Source organism: Pyricularia pennisetigena (genome assembly GCF_004337985.1).
Source record: "Pyricularia pennisetigena strain Br36 chromosome Unknown Pyricularia_pennisetigena_Br36_Scf_10, whole genome shotgun sequence".
Lineage (NCBI taxonomy): Eukaryota > Fungi > Ascomycota > Sordariomycetes > Magnaporthales > Pyriculariaceae > Pyricularia > Pyricularia pennisetigena.
In genome coordinates this window covers 403,367-420,330 of record NW_021940922.1, presented here as the reverse complement: position 1 = coordinate 420,330, position 16,964 = coordinate 403,367, and the positions used below count along the sequence as shown (strand labels likewise).

At 51.2% G+C, this 16,964-nt stretch overlaps 6 protein-coding genes across 6 annotated transcripts; 2 read left to right on the top strand and 4 right to left on the bottom strand.

Annotated features, from left to right (window-relative positions):
• Positions 1-610: 610 nt before the first annotated feature.
• Positions 611-2,284, bottom strand: PpBr36_10489 (uncharacterized protein; the record flags this gene model as incomplete). Its single annotated transcript, XM_029897600.1, has 4 exons — positions 611-800; positions 821-1,429; positions 1,585-1,843; positions 1,945-2,284. 4 exons carry the CDS (start codon positions 2,282-2,284, stop codon positions 611-613), a joined length of 1,398 nt encoding a protein of 465 aa, XP_029743954.1.
• Positions 2,285-2,719: 435 nt separating this feature from the next.
• On the bottom strand, positions 2,720-3,260 carry PpBr36_10488 (uncharacterized protein; the record flags this gene model as incomplete). The annotated part of the gene is made up of 3 exons (XM_029897599.1): positions 2,720-2,893; positions 2,980-3,029; positions 3,131-3,260. The coding sequence occupies 3 exons, from the start codon at positions 3,258-3,260 to the stop codon at positions 2,720-2,722; spliced, it is 354 nt and encodes a 117-aa protein (XP_029743955.1).
• Positions 3,261-4,101: 841 nt separating this feature from the next.
• Positions 4,102-4,786, bottom strand: PpBr36_10487 (uncharacterized protein; the record flags this gene model as incomplete). The annotated part of the gene is made up of 2 exons (XM_029897598.1): positions 4,102-4,600; positions 4,686-4,786. The coding sequence occupies 2 exons, from the start codon at positions 4,784-4,786 to the stop codon at positions 4,102-4,104; spliced, it is 600 nt and encodes a 199-aa protein (XP_029743964.1).
• Positions 4,787-6,449: 1,663 nt separating this feature from the next.
• PpBr36_10486 (uncharacterized protein) lies at positions 6,450-12,185 on the bottom strand (the record flags this gene model as incomplete). Its single annotated transcript, XM_029897597.1, has 1 exon — positions 6,450-12,185. The coding sequence occupies one exon, from the start codon at positions 12,183-12,185 to the stop codon at positions 6,450-6,452; it is 5,736 nt and encodes a 1,911-aa protein (XP_029743965.1).
• Positions 12,186-12,721: 536 nt separating this feature from the next.
• On the top strand, positions 12,722-13,402 carry PpBr36_10485 (uncharacterized protein; the record flags this gene model as incomplete). The annotated part of the gene is made up of 3 exons (XM_029897596.1): positions 12,722-12,883; positions 12,975-13,286; positions 13,361-13,402. The coding sequence occupies 3 exons, from the start codon at positions 12,722-12,724 to the stop codon at positions 13,400-13,402; spliced, it is 516 nt and encodes a 171-aa protein (XP_029743966.1).
• Positions 13,403-14,430: 1,028 nt separating this feature from the next.
• Positions 14,431-16,523, top strand: PpBr36_10484 (uncharacterized protein; the record flags this gene model as incomplete). The annotated part of the gene is made up of 5 exons (XM_029897595.1): positions 14,431-14,756; positions 14,835-14,890; positions 14,962-15,369; positions 15,516-15,806; positions 15,859-16,523. 5 exons carry the CDS (start codon positions 14,431-14,433, stop codon positions 16,521-16,523), a joined length of 1,746 nt encoding a protein of 581 aa, XP_029743967.1.
• Positions 16,524-16,964: the final 441 nt, after the last annotated feature.

Sequence of the window (16,964 nt, the reverse complement as noted above, 5' to 3'; positions counted from 1 at the left end):
GTTTCCGTTATGGGCTTGTCAATAGCCCACTGCCGAGGCCAACTTTGGAGTGCAGTGTATCAGACTCCATCCCATGAACCTTTGCATGCCTTCATCTTCCGATGCGGGGTTTTCCCCGGCAGTCGCAGTTGTACTGTAGTCGCGATCTCGGACTCGGCCGGATAACCCGAGACCCGCTAAATACAACCATCTTGCAGAGAGTTTTGAACCCAATATTGCAGGACACTGTACGGGTTTGCTTCAAACCATCCCACCAAGTTATCCTTGAAGGCTGTCATTATTAGTCTAGTGTACAGGGTAAAGAAAAAAAAAAAAAAAAAAAGTGGCAAACAGCCTTGCTGGTTTTGTTGTGGTTTTCAGCGTGGTAAACCCCTGGCCCGAACCCTAAAATATACCCGACGTCCAGCTATGCCACCGCAGCCGACCAACATAACCTAAAATTGGTCGACATACGCGCTTTTACAAATACCAGCGCTACAATATTACCCACCACCTACGCGATCTCCGCAAAACTTTGCAGAAACCAGAGCACTTCAAACAGTCATTAAACCAGATAATATACCACTACGCAGCGCCTTGGACCAGCCAGAAAATGACCCCGCACGAAGCTCTAGTGCATCAATTTCTGTCTTTTACAGTCCAAGTCGGTCTGCGATCTTTCTCCGCTATTGCCGCAGTCTTCCTGGCGGTCGCGTTTTACTAAGGCGGTGATTTCTGCAAGGTTACCCTGAGAAGCGGGGCTTGTGACAGAGGCGCTAGCCACAAAGGAGTCATCGAGGCTGGGAGTATCTATCGAGTTTCTACAAAGCGTCTGTATCACCTCGTGCGGTGGAGGCTGCGCCCGCGAGTCCATTGCTCGGTGTTTTCCTCATCATCCCAGTCGGCTTGTGCGTCGCCCCAGTCAGACTCGCCATAGTCAGACTGGTCACAGAGGTCCCTGTCACGAACAGATAGCGACCTCTTTTTAGGGCTGACGTTGCGGCTTTTGCTGCCCTCAGGTTCGAAAATTCGGGCAAATGAGGCTATGTCTTTCTTGGATAGGGTTTTATCCTCAGCATGGCCAGCAGCCTTGTCCCAAATTCGTACTGCATACACCCCATCTCCGCTAAAGAAAGGCATAAATTCGTCATGGAACACTGCCCAAGCGAACCTGGCGAAAAGAAATTCGAGAGATAGGCCTCGGAGGGGTTCCTGGGTTAGGCGGTTATGATACATATTGGCGAACTGAGGGTATTCCGGAAGCAGGACGTGAGATGCCATGACTCGGAACAGCTGTTGGTGGGAAGGTAATGGCGATTGCGGTGGCGGGGGCAGCTTGGGCACGAATACATACCGCCTCTGGTCGAATAGGAGGTGTAAGTCTCTGCGTAAGAAGATGAGATTCCTCTCGTCCTCGATCAGGAGATGTGCCATGGGCCTTCGAGCATATCTAGAGACACGGAGAATGTCAGTTCTTACCAGGCGCACTAGATGTCGCCGGGGCCGGAAACGGCGCTCGTTCTGAAAACATGTAAAAACATGTAGGAATGGGACGACAAGTGAGAAGGATGAATGTGGTTCAGCCGGTGAATGGAACGAACGTACTGCCCCATCCCGTTTGACACGAACCAATTATTCTCATTGTAGGGTATGAGATGTGCCGTCTCGCAAGCGTCGTTCACCGTGGTGATGCGACAGCTGCGATCGCAGTCGATCGCGGCCTGTTTTCCAAACCGTCCAACGGAATCCGGTTCTGGCCCGTATTCCGGTAACGTAACGCGGCACCATGGTTCTGGCAGCTTGGAATGTGGAAAGCGCCAGTGTTGAAAAGAAAGGTAGACCGGGTATCTGTCTGTCCGGACATCTGTTTTTTTGTTTCGTTTCAACATAACGTCGGATAGGTCAGCTAAGTGGAAACAAAATCGAGTTTAAACTCGTATTCAGTTTGGTGGGGGCCTGTTATACCCGGGTCTATGCCGCCGTCCGGGCAACGACGACACCAAAAGTACAGCCTATCCCTTAATAGACCGTCCTCCGGACGCTCGACGGCGGAGAAAGAACCATCCTGGGTTCGGATAGCCATGACTCCTTGGCTCCAGTCTACCGTCGTGACTATGGAGCATGCGGTCGTCGCGACATCGAAATCGAGGCCATCCCAGTCGTGGCCATCAATCGCACCGAGCCGGAGCAGGGGCGGGGCCGAGTCCGGATACGCTGGGTGCCTGAATTGTACCACCTTGCCAAGGTTGCAATTGACTGGCAGTACCGGGGGTGGCAGCGCCTCACGCGCAAATATAGGAGGCATTGCGGTCGATTGAGTTGCGGGCACAAGAGGGAGAAATGGGCTTTGGTTACTGTGCGTGTGGAGGAAAGTTGCTTGTCGGATGACGTAATTTGAACTTGATTTCCCTGGGTGGCTCGTGCAGAATCCCGGCCCAATCGCTGCGGGAAACCAATACTGCTGTTATACATAGTACTGCTGTTCAGTTCCTTTACTGGGTGAAACCGGCGAAGGGTTTATTTACAAGCGAGAAAATCACATCAAAAAGTGGAATGTGATGGTAAATCGCACCGTGACTTTTTTTTGCCCAGCAAGGCTGTTTACCACATTTCTTCTGTACATATCCCATTGTCGGCCAATTAAATCCCCGCACCCCACTCGCCTGCACGATTTCAGGCAGGCAGGTAGGCAGGCAGGCAGGCAGGCATCTGGATCCCGCCAAGCCTGGTCGCCCGCTACTTACTGATCCAGGAGCTTCGGCACCACCTCCAACAAGTGCTCGACGATGGCGTCGGGTCCCCTCTCCACCTGTAGACCGTGCGGGATGGCGTGGAACTTGACGTCCGGCACTATCGACCTCCCGATCTTTTCAATCTGCGCCGCCTCGTCGGCCGACCACATGGATGCAGCAAACTGTGATGGCGCGGGGTTGTTGTTGTTGTTGTTGCGTCAACAGCATTTTCTTTGTTTGACTCGGACGCGAATTTGACAAAACTCACCAAGACGTCTGGCTTGGCTGCCCTTACTTTCTCCTCAACTTCAGCAATGTCTATTGTTGGTTTGAAAACGGTGGTCAGCTTCTTTTTTTTTTTTTTTTTTTTTTTTTTTCTTTCTGCCTCGACAGGTTTGGCATGCATTCCGTTCCCTTACTTTCGCAATTGGCCACATAGTCAATTGTATACTGGTCCTTGAGCGCCTCGACCATGCGTCCGATAAGCTTCTTGGCGCGCTCGGGGGCTGTGTTGACCGTCACGAGGCGGAAGGGGCCTTTGGGTGCCATTGCTGATTGCTGGGTTGATGGTTGCTGATACCTTTGCCTAGTTGTCTTGGTGGGAAACTGGGTTAGGATTGGCGATTCTTTTTTTTTTTTTTCAACTGTCGAGAGATACCATGGCATTATTCATGGCTGGAATGATATTTGATAGGTTTAAATAGATACCTTGGCCCCCCATCATTGCCACTTTTGATGCTCCCCCGGGGACGTCCGAACACGTTAACTCCACGGCCATTCTACGCCGGGATCCACCAAAAGATTTCAATCCGATGTCGGTAACCGGTTCCTCCTGAAATCCAGATCTAAATACAGTAAGTATACTATGTACCACTCGTATGATTGCCAAAGCGGTATATCACGAATAGGCCCTCGAATCACAACCTTAATATAACCTCGACGCACCGACTCATAGGTAAGCATTGAATCGCTTCGTATGTTTTGTCGGCACAGCCTTTAATTGGCTGTATTTGGCATCACAAACTTCCTCACAGCTGTCCTCGAATTATTTTTTTGGTTGCCGACAACAAGATCCGAACCCAACATTGGGTACTAGACCCCGTTACCTTGCTGACACGGTCGTTATGACTGATGATTTATTTTGCAATGCTCGGATTATGGTAATCGTCTGTCAATTTGTTCTGGGAACATTTCCACGTTTTACGATCAATCGTTACGGCAACTGTTTTATTTGCGCTAGACATTCCTAGTCCGGTACAAAATAACCAGAGCCCAATTCCAAGTTACACTTCTGAGTACAGCTAAGACTTCCGCTTGAAATTCCGATGCAAAAGCTGAGGGACCTCCAAAAAAAAAAAATATCAGGGGATACTTCATGTCCACAACCAGCTCAGTTGAGCTCATCGTCAAAATAATCTTGTAAAAAGGACAGGCACGAGTCGTATCTGTTCTCGGGCAGCAACGACAGTGTGATGGCAACTGCAATGACGGGGGTGACGGGAGTGGCGGGAGTGGCGGTGCCACCGGTGAAAGGAGTTGTAGTGCCACTGGTGCCGCTGCTGGTGGAGGCCGTATCGAAATCTTGATAGGAGCCGAAGTCGGCGAGGTGTGCAGAGTGGTTTTCTCGGAGGAAGTCGACGTCGAAATCCCGGGCGCGTCTTTGGTCGGTATATCTGCAGCCGCAGGGCTGTTGGCGGTTTTGAACGCAGGCAAAGATGGCGTGGATGTGCGAGCGCAGGAACATGCGGCTCCTCCTCTCCTCGTCGACTAGTTGGCGGAGACGGATCTTATCCAGCACCTCTTGCTCGCCCTGCTCGTTGTTGCAGGCGAGGTCTTTGGCGCCTCCGCGGAGCAGCTGGCGGCTGGCTTGGAGCTCGTACTCCTCTCGTCTGTATGAGAATGCGGTTGGCAATGGTTAGTTTGCAAACTTTGGGCTTTTTCACTGGTATTGCTACCATGAATTCTTCGACCTACCCTTCCATCCTGTGCAAGATCTTGTAGCAAATGGCCAACACGAAAGCAATGGCGCAAATTACTGATTGCATAAAGTTGATGGTCTCGACTGTGGATGCCATTTTGAATATAGACGATTTTGAACGCGTATGGACACTGCTGGATGGTGTCACGACAAGGAGCTGGTTGTTTCTTTGGTATTTCTTGATTTTTGTTGGAGTGTTGATTGTCAGTGTAGCTGAGCTGGCAGAGTAGAGGTCCTTTTTTTTATTTGAGATATGTTAACGTGACGAAAGGAAACAATTGTCGAGCTCCTCAGAAGGAGAACTCGCTTCTTAAACACTCGCCAGAATACGAAGTTTGTTTTGGCAACATTGTGGTTGTTTGTGTTGTGACTGCAGGACGCGATATTCCATCTCCATGGTGATGGCATCTTTAATCACATGGATAATACCACGGATTTAAAGCTCCTCCCTGCATATGAGAAAAGGGCTCACGTTCACGTCACCTATTTTCAGTAGGGCGATTTGAATAGCAAATTCTAAACGCAGCGCATATAAAAAGCTTAATTTGAGTTGATTGGACAACCAGCTCTTCTGTTCCTCGTGCTTGTAAACGGAATTATACACGATCCAAATATCACTGCAGCTGGTGGTCATGTACAGCATGCTAAAAACAGCGCATTCCTTGCCGTGTAGACTCAAAATCGTAGATACTTCCCTCACCCCAAGGCATCACAGAGACGGCATTGCTTTTCTTTGAAATTCACGACCATAGTGCATCAGTTCATTAACTTGAACAATCGGGTGCCGACCTAAGCACCTGCCTACCCACCCACCCATATCGTATTTTATTTCTAGCGGGGTCAAGAAAAGCGGCAGCCTGCAAGCAGCAACGGGAAAGAGTAAGCTTCATGAGTAGGGATTGCATATGGACTGAAAGTTTAAAGATGGCCAACTTAGTTTCTTTACAACGTTAAGGTAGTTTATCCTAAAGCAGAGGGGAGAAAATCAGGGAATGACATTTCGTACAATGAGAATTTATAGGGGATGTATCAAAGACTGAGAGCCTCGCAAGGTAGGTACGTATATGAACAAAAGGCACTAAGTAATACTTACGGTGCCTTTTGTTTCTACGTGATTCGGCTCAGGCGAATGATTTGGGTCAGTTAAGTGGTGGCTCTGGAGCATGGAGTGGACCTAGGCTCGGTGGTCTACCGCCTGCGGCCATTGCGGTGCTGTGTATGCTGTATGCAACAAACGTCCATCAATGCTTACTATCTCCCTCTCTCTCGGCCTTCCTGTATATCAATAACTTCAGTAAGGGAAAGAAATAAATACTGGGGGCAAAAAAAAGCAACCGGAGGCATCACGTTTAACTTTCAGTGTACAGAGTAAATGCCCTTTGAAGGGCCTTATTATTTCCCGATGAGAAGCTCTAGAATTTTTTTTTCCAAATGACCTCAACCAGATACGCCGCTCCTGAACACCGGTTGGTTTTTACTCCATGAAAGAATGCCATTAGCCCCATTGGAAACAAAAAGCATCAAACAGTAGAGAGAAGAGTGTGAGAAAAGAAGAAAAAAGAAAAAGAAAAAAAAAACAACACAATGCTGAATGAATGAGAAACAAGGTCTCAAAAATAAAATTACAAAGTAGAAAAGAAAAAGGATTTGCAAACAAAACCCAAATTTTGGTATTCCTTAATCTCGTGCCGTCTAAGTATGTATTCAGACTCTGTTATGTCCCTGAAAAATCCCATCATGATACAGTTAGAACAACAGAATCAACGCTTTCTCGTATCCTTGCCCTTCTTCTTGCTTTTCTTCTTGTCCTTGGGCAGATCCAAAGGCGTGCCCTCCAGTTGCTTGGCCATCCAAGCGAGCATGTAGTCGTCTATAGTGTTGATCTTGTCGCCCCAAGCGTTGTGTTCAACCTCAACTGGCTCCGTAGGTTCAATCTGCCCTTCGGTTGCAGCTTGTTCGACAGTCATATCCCCAAACAGGGCGTCTGCGGGCGTACCCTGCCTAGTGCTCGACGTTGTCGCGTTCTGCGGCTTTTCACTAAAGTCGGCATCGTCCTGCTGAATCTCCTTTTCGGCGGCATGCGCCGCCGTGACGTCCTCCTTATCCTCTGCCTGCTCCAAGGCCCTGCCAGCCGTTCGCGTGTCCGTGCTCTCCACCCCTCCCAGAACGCGATCCATGGCCGCATTGGCCGCCGCATCGCCCTCGCCAAGTAGCGAGTTCGCTCCAGCTCCGCTCTCCGAGTCAGGTAGGACGTCTCGAACCGAGATCTTGTTAAAGTAGTCGGTGGTGAACTCGCCCTCCTGGATGACGACGTCATCGAGCATTTGCTTCTGCGACGCCTTTCGTAAGATGTTGGCCTCAATTGTATGCTCGCTGACGAGACGATAGATGTGGACATCTCGCGTCTGGCCGATACGATGACATCGATCCTGACATTGCTTGTCCATGGCTGGGTTCCAGTCTTGATCATAGAAGATAACGGTATCGGCGCCTGTCAGATTGATGCCCAGGCCTCCTGATCGGGTGGACAAGATGAAGCACAGTATTCTCGGGTCATGATTGAAGCGGTCCGTCAGGATCTGGCGCTGTTCCACCTTGGTGGCTCCATCCAAGCGCAGATACTTGTGGCCGTGGATATTAAGGAACTGCTCAAGGATATCCAGAACTTTGGTCATCTGCGTAAAGATGAGCGCGCGGTGGCCGCCGGCCTGAAGTTTCCTGAGAAGGCGGTCCAGGGCTTGGAGCTTGCCACAGTCGTATTGAAGAAGACGCTTATCGGGAAACTGAATGGAGAGTCGCATGCGGGCCTCGTGCCATGGATCGACTGGGCGTTCTCTTGGGATGAAAGGTAGTCTCTTTACAGGGGCCGACAGCTTGAGGTCAGCTTCTTCAAACGCATTGACTCCTTTCTCACCAAGCATAAATGGGGTGAGATCTCTGGTGACGACGGCTGGAGTGACACATGCAAACTTGGTGATGAGCATCTCCATCGACTCTGCTCGGCGGTCCAATGTTTGCACAGCATTGTGTAGGAGGTGAGAGTCGCTCTCAAACCACTCAATGATCTTTTTCGGAATCTTGGGCTTGGGTTTGAAAGGTCGCTCCTGGACGCCGATGGTGAGCAGCTCCACGAGCCGGGTGCCGTAGATGGGTTGTTGCTGGCGACGCAATGCGTTCAGGTATATACAGTGCTGCAACTCCTCGAAGCGTCCCCAGCGAGATGCACTCTCCAGATAGATTATGTTGGACTCCACCGTGCTAGGGTCCAGCGGCAAGAAAGCGTTGTGTGCTCTAACTTTCTGGGCTTCCCTGAGCTCGTTCAGCGCGCGGTGGGCATTGTACTGTGCGACGCTCGAGGCAAATGTGTCGGAGAACCTCTCGTGCGCTACCGGTACCAGATTCATGAACTCTAAGCTGACCGAATCAAACGGTCGTTGGGCGAACAACTTCCCCCGAATCAGCTTTTCTGTAGATGCGAAATAGGAGGGAACAGAGCGCTGCATCCGAAAAGAGGTCATAATTGGCCGATCGACGAAAAGATCAGGATGGTTGCAGACCTTTCGGAGCTGCATCAGACAATTGATGATGGACAGGTAGTTGCCGCCAGAAAGCGTTTCCCTGGTATCAGACCTGCTGAGGAAGCCATCGTATAGTTCACGCTGACGCTTGGAAAGCCGGCACAATTCAACATGTTCGTACTTGGCTGGCATTTGCTTCTCAACATCCGCCTTGAGCCGGCGGAGGAGGTAAGGTCGTAGCACCTTGTGCAGCTTGGAAATGATTGCTCGGGCCTCGTCATCCATCTGTTCCCTGCCACTCTCCAATATCTGGGACTCTGGCTTGCTGAACCAATCGTGGAACTCTTTCAAATCCGCGAAGCCGCCCACGCCATTCTCAGATGGCATGAGAAAGAAAAGCAAAGACCACAGCTCAGTCAGGTTGTTTTGCAATGGAGTACCGGTGATGAGGAGTCGTGCTTGTGTGTTGAAGCCCAAAAGCGTCTGCCAGCGTTGGGACTTGAAATTCTTGATGTTGTGCGCCTCATCAAGAATCATGTAGTGCCAGCGCCGCCGCCTGAAAACTTGTTGGTCCTGCAAAACCATCTGGTAAGATGTGATGCAGACGTTCCACACATCATCATTACTCCAACCCTGTCTCTTCCTCTTTCGCTCTTCCTGGTTACCATAGTAAGTCAGGATTTTAAACCCAGGACACCATTTCTTGAACTCCATCTCCCAGTTAAGCATTACACTGGTGGGGACGACCACGAGATGAGGTCCCCAGACCTCATGATGACAAGCGAGGTGTGCCAGTAGTGAAATGGTCTGGATTGTTTTGCCCAACCCCATTTCGTCGGCCAGAATGCCATTCGTGTTGTTGGCATATAGACCAGCGAGCCAATCCAGTCCAAAATGCTGATACTCACGCAACGTTCCTCGCAGAAGGAAAGGTATTTCTGTCTTGGCTGCACCAGGTAGAGGCGAGGCAGAACGACTAATCTCCTGATTACCGGACGCCTCAACCGACGTGGAGGTGTCAATCTCGGATGGCTTGGTATCCGAAGTATGGGGGGTTCGGCTGGATTCACGACTGGGTAGATTCGTAGGCAAATCCGTCTCTGGGCTTCCAGTTTTGGCGACTGTTGCCTCAGCTTCTGTAAGTCGCCCATCAGTAGTCAAGGGCAACGACGTTGTATCGTTTTGTTTGGTGCTGGCATCGTCGATGTCCATCTGGATAATATGTGAAGCTTCAGGTGCGACAGGTTCAGGTATCGGCTGCTGCTGCGCTGTATCTCCCGGGGGTTGTGCTGTGGCAGGGGGTTGATGGTTGGTGAGAGACGGCGGTGCCGGTGAAAGACTTTCTGGCGCAAACAAGTCGACCATAGACACATCTTGGTCTGCGCCTATCGCGACGGGAGGATCAACAGAGTCATATGCAATTGATGCTTCTGGCGAGAAGGCATCAGGATCGTCTTGATAAGCTGTGAGAGGTGAGATGTCTGGAGGCACGAGTTGGTCTTTGGCAGCTTCATTCTGCAGGGTGGAAATAGCAGAGTGGGTGAGAGGATGTGAACTAGGAGACAATGTATCGGGGTTGGCATTGTGAATCGGATCTGCCGTAGTTGTTACAGTCTCCATGGTTTCTAGCCCATCTGACGGTGCACGGCTCTGGGCTGACTGTTGCTGGGCAGGGTGCTTCAAGTTGGTGTTGTCATTGTTATTTTGCTCCGAGGTGTCAAGGTTGCCGGGAGCAGGGTTAGTTTCACTATCAAGGACAGCTGTTGTGGTTGAAGGTGCAGAGCCGTTGACCTTGGGTGGCGACTTGACCTCTGCTGGTGGAAGTTCTTCAGCCATCTCCACGTCCGCATCAACATTGACACCATTGTCCTGCTCAGCTTCAGTTGTGAGCTGTTTCAGCTCGGATTTGCCAAAGAAGAGACCAAGCAGCCCATCAGGCGCATCATCGTCTTCTTCATCGTCACCCTCAGATTCCTCAGCGTCATCGTCATCATCACTATCCATGTCCGACGAGCCCATATCATCATCCATGTCGACAGACTCGTCGCTCGTCTCATCGCCGTTTGCAGTATCGTCCGCCTTGGACTCCGCACCCGGAGTAAGGAGGGTATCTCCATCGTTGTTTGCTGTATCTAATCCCGATATGTGCGCGTACTTCTCTCGCAACTGCTCCTGGGTAAGACCTTCGTCGGACGCTGTCGATCTTGCGTCCTCTTCGTCTTCTGAAGATGACATGTTGCTTTCGTCGGCGGCATCACCCTCGATGCCATCAATCACTTCTTGATCAATCTCGGAGCCTGAAATCATGTCGTCATCGTCAAGCACATCCGAGTCATCCTGCTCCTCGTCCGAGGTACGATCGATGCCGCTGTCGTCGTCGGTAATTCCATCCTCGTCAGGGTGTAGTTGCCTAGCTTGGAGTTTTTGCTCCGATATTTGGACAGCTTCTTGGAGTGCAGCTTTGACGCGACGCTGTTCTTCGGCCTGCCACTCCTCGATCCTTCTCCGATTTATCTCGGCCTTGACGTTCTCCCAGGTCCCAAACATCGCCCGAATGACGGAACCATACTTTGCCCTCCACATATCATATTGCTCTCGCTCTAGCTGTTCGGCTGTCTTGGGTTGCCTCCTCAGCCACTCGTCGCGACAGGCCTCGGCAAGCTTCCTAGCTGTCGACCGATGTCTTTGTTGCTCCTGCAGCATCAACCTCCTGAAGTTGGATACGGCCTTAACTAGGTGGTCCATGTGAGCCCATTGGCGCGGAGGTTCATCAGCTGCTTCAGGTGCATAAACAGAGCACCTTCCAACTGACAAAAGACCTCCGGGTCCCGTCTCTTGCTCTATCCTGTTCAAGACTCTCGCCTCCTCAAGGGCCATCTCATCGGTCATCGCGGGCGTGTCGTCGGTCGCATACTGTCCGCCTTCTTCGACTGGGATGTTCCTAGCGTGATCAAAGTACTCCTCGAAGGACGGACCAAGCTTGGGTCGGGTTTTTGCCTGGGCTGGATGAACAAACGGTATCGTTGTCTGCTTCGTCACTCGTAACTTTATCCGCGGCGCCGCGCGGACGGTTTCATCGGCAGCAGGGTCTAGGCTTTCCTTTCCTGTTGAACGCCGACTCCTAGCTGAGGCACGAGATGGAGGCTTAGGCGGAGGGGATGGTGATCGTCGGCGACTGCGTTGAGAGGTTCTGGTTTCGTGTGCGCCCGAGGTACGACCGGCCGTTTTGGAGACAGGAGGTTTCGAGGGAGGAGTTGGCTTTGCTGCGGCGCTGGAGCGGCGGTTTGCATTTGCAGAAGCCTGCGGTTTTTGTTTGCTCGAGGCATTTCCGTTTGTTGATGCATACTTGTTCTTCGCGGGCGTGCTTGCTTGGGCACCGTTGACACCGCGCTTTTGGGGGTTTTGTTCTGCGCGCAGGAGCTGCGCAGGAGCGAGGTTGATCCGGCCTGACCTCCGCTTACCTTCGTCTGTGAAGGATGTTGGACCTTCGGCCTCGAACTTTTTCCAGGGCGGCGATTCTAGCTTAACGTCGCGTGTCTTGCTTGGTGGCGGCGGAGGCGTATCGTCCCGTACCCTCCGACGTTTGGTGGGGCGCTCTTCCAACGCGCCATCTTCCTCATGCAAGGCACCTCCTGCCTGGCTGCATTCATTGTCGTGTGATTCTCTGGTGCATTCTGGTGTATTTTTTGTCGTTTCGGTAGCCGTGCCAGGACGTCCGGACAAGATAGAGAGCTCTATCTCTTCTTCGTCCGAGGGAGGTTCTGATAACGGATCGGAGAGCGAACTATCACTAGGAGATGACGGGACAGCTTCTAAAATTGACACAGATACAGGATCGATGTCTTCAACGGGTTTAGCAATAAAAGGGGATGGCAGCAGTTCATCGACGTGGCCGTTGGTGTTTTTGGGCTTTACCCGTTCACGATCAGCTGCATCCGACTGTTGGCGAGGTGGGACGGGAGACGCGGTCTCCGTCATAGTTTTTTCGGGTCAGCGGCGGGGAGAGGGACCGAAAGCTCGATGCAACTCCCATTTGAGAGGCCGAAATTGTTATCTATCGAAAGCTAAAGGCTCAAGTAACCCTCTCGCAAAGTTTGGGCATTGCCAGGGCTCTGGGGGGCTGGCTGCAGCGCGATTTTGTACAACAAAATGCCGTTTCCCTGCAAAACTTGTGATTGTCGAAAAAATTCCACGCGAGTCGGGCATGCGCCTACCGATAAAGCGATCCGACCAGAGTGAGCTAAGGTAGCAGTGGAGGCGCGATCGAAGCACCGCATCCCACCCCCACCTAAGGCACCAAGGCATCAGTTTTGCTTATGTCATTTTTGGTTAGCCGCATCTCCAATCGATCAACCATCGACGAGCTGCGCAACAAAGCTCCAGTCAATTGAAGCTGCAAATAGCCAACAGGTCGACAGCATCGCCTTCTTGCGCCAACACGTCAAGGTAAATGTTTTGCTGCATTGATTCCAACTCAATTGACCTTTGCAGTCAGCTAATCAGTCTTCTACCAGATGCTGTCGCGACAGATTTCACGGGCGGTGCCCAGAACTGCTACCCGACTACCGCTCATTTCACGCCGAACCTACCTCCCCCCATCGATCAACAGCCGCGATGTTCTTGACCAGAAGTACCCGGACGCCCCTAGGCTTACAGAGGAGGAGGATCCCGGAATGGTCAGTGACGACTCGGAAGCGCCGGGCCACACGGTGTGAGGCCTGGACATGGTGGAAGCAGCTATACTAATTGTGTCTGCCCCCGTCCCAGAACGGTGGATACGTCAACCCTCTCCCTGTCAAACGTCAATTCCGCGATCCCCATGGAGATTGGTGGGACAAGCAGGAGAGGAGGAACTTCGGCGAGCCTGTCCACGAGGACTTTGATCTCCACGGCATGTTCACGCCGCACGAGTACACATGGACGACTCCCGGCAAGGGTGCTGTTATGTTCGGCACATTTGTTGTTGCCTTTTTGGGTGTATTGGTTGGGGTTAAGATGGCATACCCTGATATTCAGTCGTATCCTCGCGAATTCGAGGGTGGCCTCGAACGCGAGCTCGGGGGTGCCGGCGCGATGAGGGTATGTTGCAACCTTCCGCTGCTACCGTTGCTTTTGTCCAGAGAATTGATACTAACCTTTGCTTCTATGCTCAGGCAAGGATGGCTGGAGACCCAGAGCCGTTTGTCAAGGAGTAAAAGGCAGGGAACGCCCTCTTGTACATACACTTTGTCTAGAAGTCACAGATTGGGAGAAATCGGTCGGCGCCAGCTAAATCGGGTGTTTTCTATGTTTCTGAACCTGCGAAGTTCCACGACAAGCCACTAGGTCTAGGTGTAGGGGAGCTTGATTGGCCTATGTTGGGCCTCGATCCCTAGGTGCCATCTCGTGTTGACCCGGACCATTGGCCATTTTAATTGGAACACGACTGGAAACCAACACGCGCTCCAGGCAGGCTTGGCAGGTCAAAAGGTACCGTATCCTTGAGGCTGCTTCGCTGGGTTCAGGTTTTAAGTACCTATGCCCGGATTTGGAACGATTTCACAAGCCAGGTAGGTATGCAATACAGACCTCGCCAGCTTGGTCGGTACTGACTAACAATCTTTGAAGGTACTTGGCTCGTTTTGGCTCCACTGTTCACATGCTTCGATCTTGTTTCGCGCCAAGGAAGGAGCTCAGTCTCCCCAAGACGGCAGTCAGTGGTGTAGTAATAGCAAAAGGTTCCCAAGAACCACAGTATCGGTGCACAAAGCTCAACTCGCCCACTCGGTTAGGTATCCAGTTGGCATTATTTGGTAGCTTTCGCGCATTGATTATTTGCGAATAGAGGGCAGGAGGTGGATACTGATGAACTAGGTAAGAAATAGGCTGAAGGTTACACGGTCGTTTACTTATTTCACTGCCTTCCATTAACCTGATGAAAACGTGCTGCTCGGGAAGTTGTGAGGAACTGTGTAAACTGCGTCAAGGAGGGGGCACAGGCAGCCTGGGAAGGTACCTTGTAGTACTCAAGGTACCCAAACAAGATAGCAGCTACAGCCCACGGCTTACCACGCCCAGACAACCGACCGTGAAATCTTCTCCCATGGAGATTTTGCGATTTATCACATACAGCTCTTGTCCTAGTTATACATCGCTTGTTCCGCCCTTTTGTACTGGTCACTCTCTTTGGAAGGTTATAGGTCAACAAAATCCCTACCATTTGCCCTCAAGTGTGAAACGAAAAATGCGGTACGAAGACTGGGACATACTCATCTTCCCCTCGGATCGAACCATCGCGCCCGGCTCAACCCAGACAGTCAAAGTGCCGTTGAAGGAATTCAAGGTCGCTTGCCATGTCGTTGCTGACTACGAAATCCCTCATGGACATGGATCACCTGGCCTTCCTGTCATGACATGCTTTGTTCCAAGTCTTCCTACTGGGACACCCTTCCACGTCTCGATCCATAGCTGGCGCACACCTGAGATCAGTCAGTATACCAAGAACTTCAGCAAACACACAGAACTGGTGCAATTCGAGGCCCGGATCTACATCGACGGCCGCCTGGTCTCGTAAGAAGATTTGCTCTGCACCACCCAACACCATTGCCACGTCTTCTGCGGGATGCTAATCTCCAGACTCTATGATAGATCGACGTCCTTTGCTCGCAATGGGGATTGGCCCTGCCTGATAACGACCACTTTTGGTAAATGTTTTCTGAGATCCGAAAGTGAGACCTTTCTTGGGAGACCTAATCTTACCCGTGGTCAACTTCAGAATTTACCAAGTCAGGCGAGCTGGAGCCTTTCCGTTTTCCACCTTTCCGTCGAGAGCTTCTATACCACGACCACTGGCACCCAAGCGACGATATTGGTCGAATTAAGATAGTCATCAGCGAAGGATTTCCACGGGATTCCTTGACGAACCCTATCGAGCGGGTTAAGAACGTAGTTGCGTTCTCTTTTCAACATGCTCCTCTTGGTAAGATATCCTCCTACCTAGACCAGTCGCGGCGCAAGATCTGGGCTCATGAGAAACGATCAATCAAGATATCCTGGAAGCCAATAGGATTGCCTGGCCAAATCCCTCTATGTGGAAAGGAATTCCCAGTGCGGAAAACCGGCCAGTCCCCTCGTATCGACCTGGAGACGGTGCCGAGTCCCATGGACATTCTCCCCGCCGCCAGTCTATGGCTACAGCCAACATAGGAGGGCCAAGCTTCTCAACCCCCACACACCAGCTCACAACGCCTTCTGGCCCACCGGGGTTGATAAACAACCAACCTTTTAACCAGTCAATACCATTGTTCTCGCAACTTACCACCCCGGTAGTCGGTGGAACGCCGATTCCCGTCTCGTGTAGTGATGCGTCCATCAAGTGGTATGCCGGCCTTAACAAGAGTGCTTACAACATGAGGACTGCAAGGAGATCAAGCACTGACACCAGCATGCCCGATTTTGGGACTGTGCCTGATTACTCTTCTTCTGCGAGCGGTTATAACACGGTCATGCTTGAACCCAGCAACGTCCCTACTGCAGTCATGACCGAGGAAGCTTTTGCTCCCGCTCACGTGAAAGCACCTACCAACACACCGATTGTTGGACCCATGGATTGCAGCTACCGTAAGTGCTTGACCTCGTTTTGTCACCAAGTCAAGTCACTAACTCCACCAAGCTCCTGGTTTCTCGTTCAACCTGCCAAACTCGGCGATTCCCGGCGATCTTGCGGCGTCCCTGACGCATTCGTTGCTCAATCAGCCTTATCCGTTGCCAGTTCAGCCACACATGGTTCCTCTGCCAGCTTCCGAGGTCAAGTCGCGCAAGGAGACACGCAAATTCAGCAATTTTGCCGCACCGTGCTCACCAGCTATCCATTCGCCTTGCGTCGAGATTTTGGATAAGCGAAACTTCTCATCATCTGCATTCACGGTTGCAGAAGTCGCTGCTGCTGTGGCCTCCGATATCAGCACGCCTTCTCAGCAGAGCTTTCATATGCTACCGCCACATGCGGTGCCGAGAGGTCCTCCCGAAGCAAACAATGACAAGCCGTTCTATTCATCTTCGACTGGCTCCCGGGCCTGTTCATCGGGCGATCTCTTGGCTTCTTTCTCTAATCTCACGGAGGTAAATGCTGCGCCTGTGATGACGGCAACGGCTTCTGGTGCAAACAATACCATTGTGCCTTTGGGAGAAGCTGCTCCTGACAGGTGCAACAAGCGTTTACGCAATTTTACCCCTGCCAGAAGCAAGGCTATCGATGAGGAGGACGAGCCTAGGCGTGTCAGCCCTAGATTAAGAGCTACTACCTTCGCGGCGCAGGATCGCTGCGAGAGCATCTGAGATTGGTGTAAGGCATTCATGCCGAGTCTGGCGACAATTTGTTAGACGGTTTCTCTCGCATTGAATAGCTGTGTACTCTTTGTCTTAGTGCTGGCCTGCTTTGGACTTGAATCACCAGTGAGTGTATGTTTGAGTTAGGCCATTGATCGGATCCAATGACTCAACATGTTTAGTTCTCAGGCGGTGTTTGTGCTTGGGAAGGGACAGGTTCATTCCACTCTTTATGTTGTTTTTGGTGGTGTCTCATTCTCTACTATGATTGTTAGTATGATAGTATCTTTCAATCTACAGTAGAGGTCTGTCTTTGTTATGCTAAAGTTTATGATTGACAAGACGCAAGTTCACATTCGTTCCTGAATCCCTGCCTGCTGAATCGCCAGGAATGCTAAGGTGTTGTTGCTGTTGATCTTCAGCATCACGGTTTCTTTTTCCTTTTTTTTT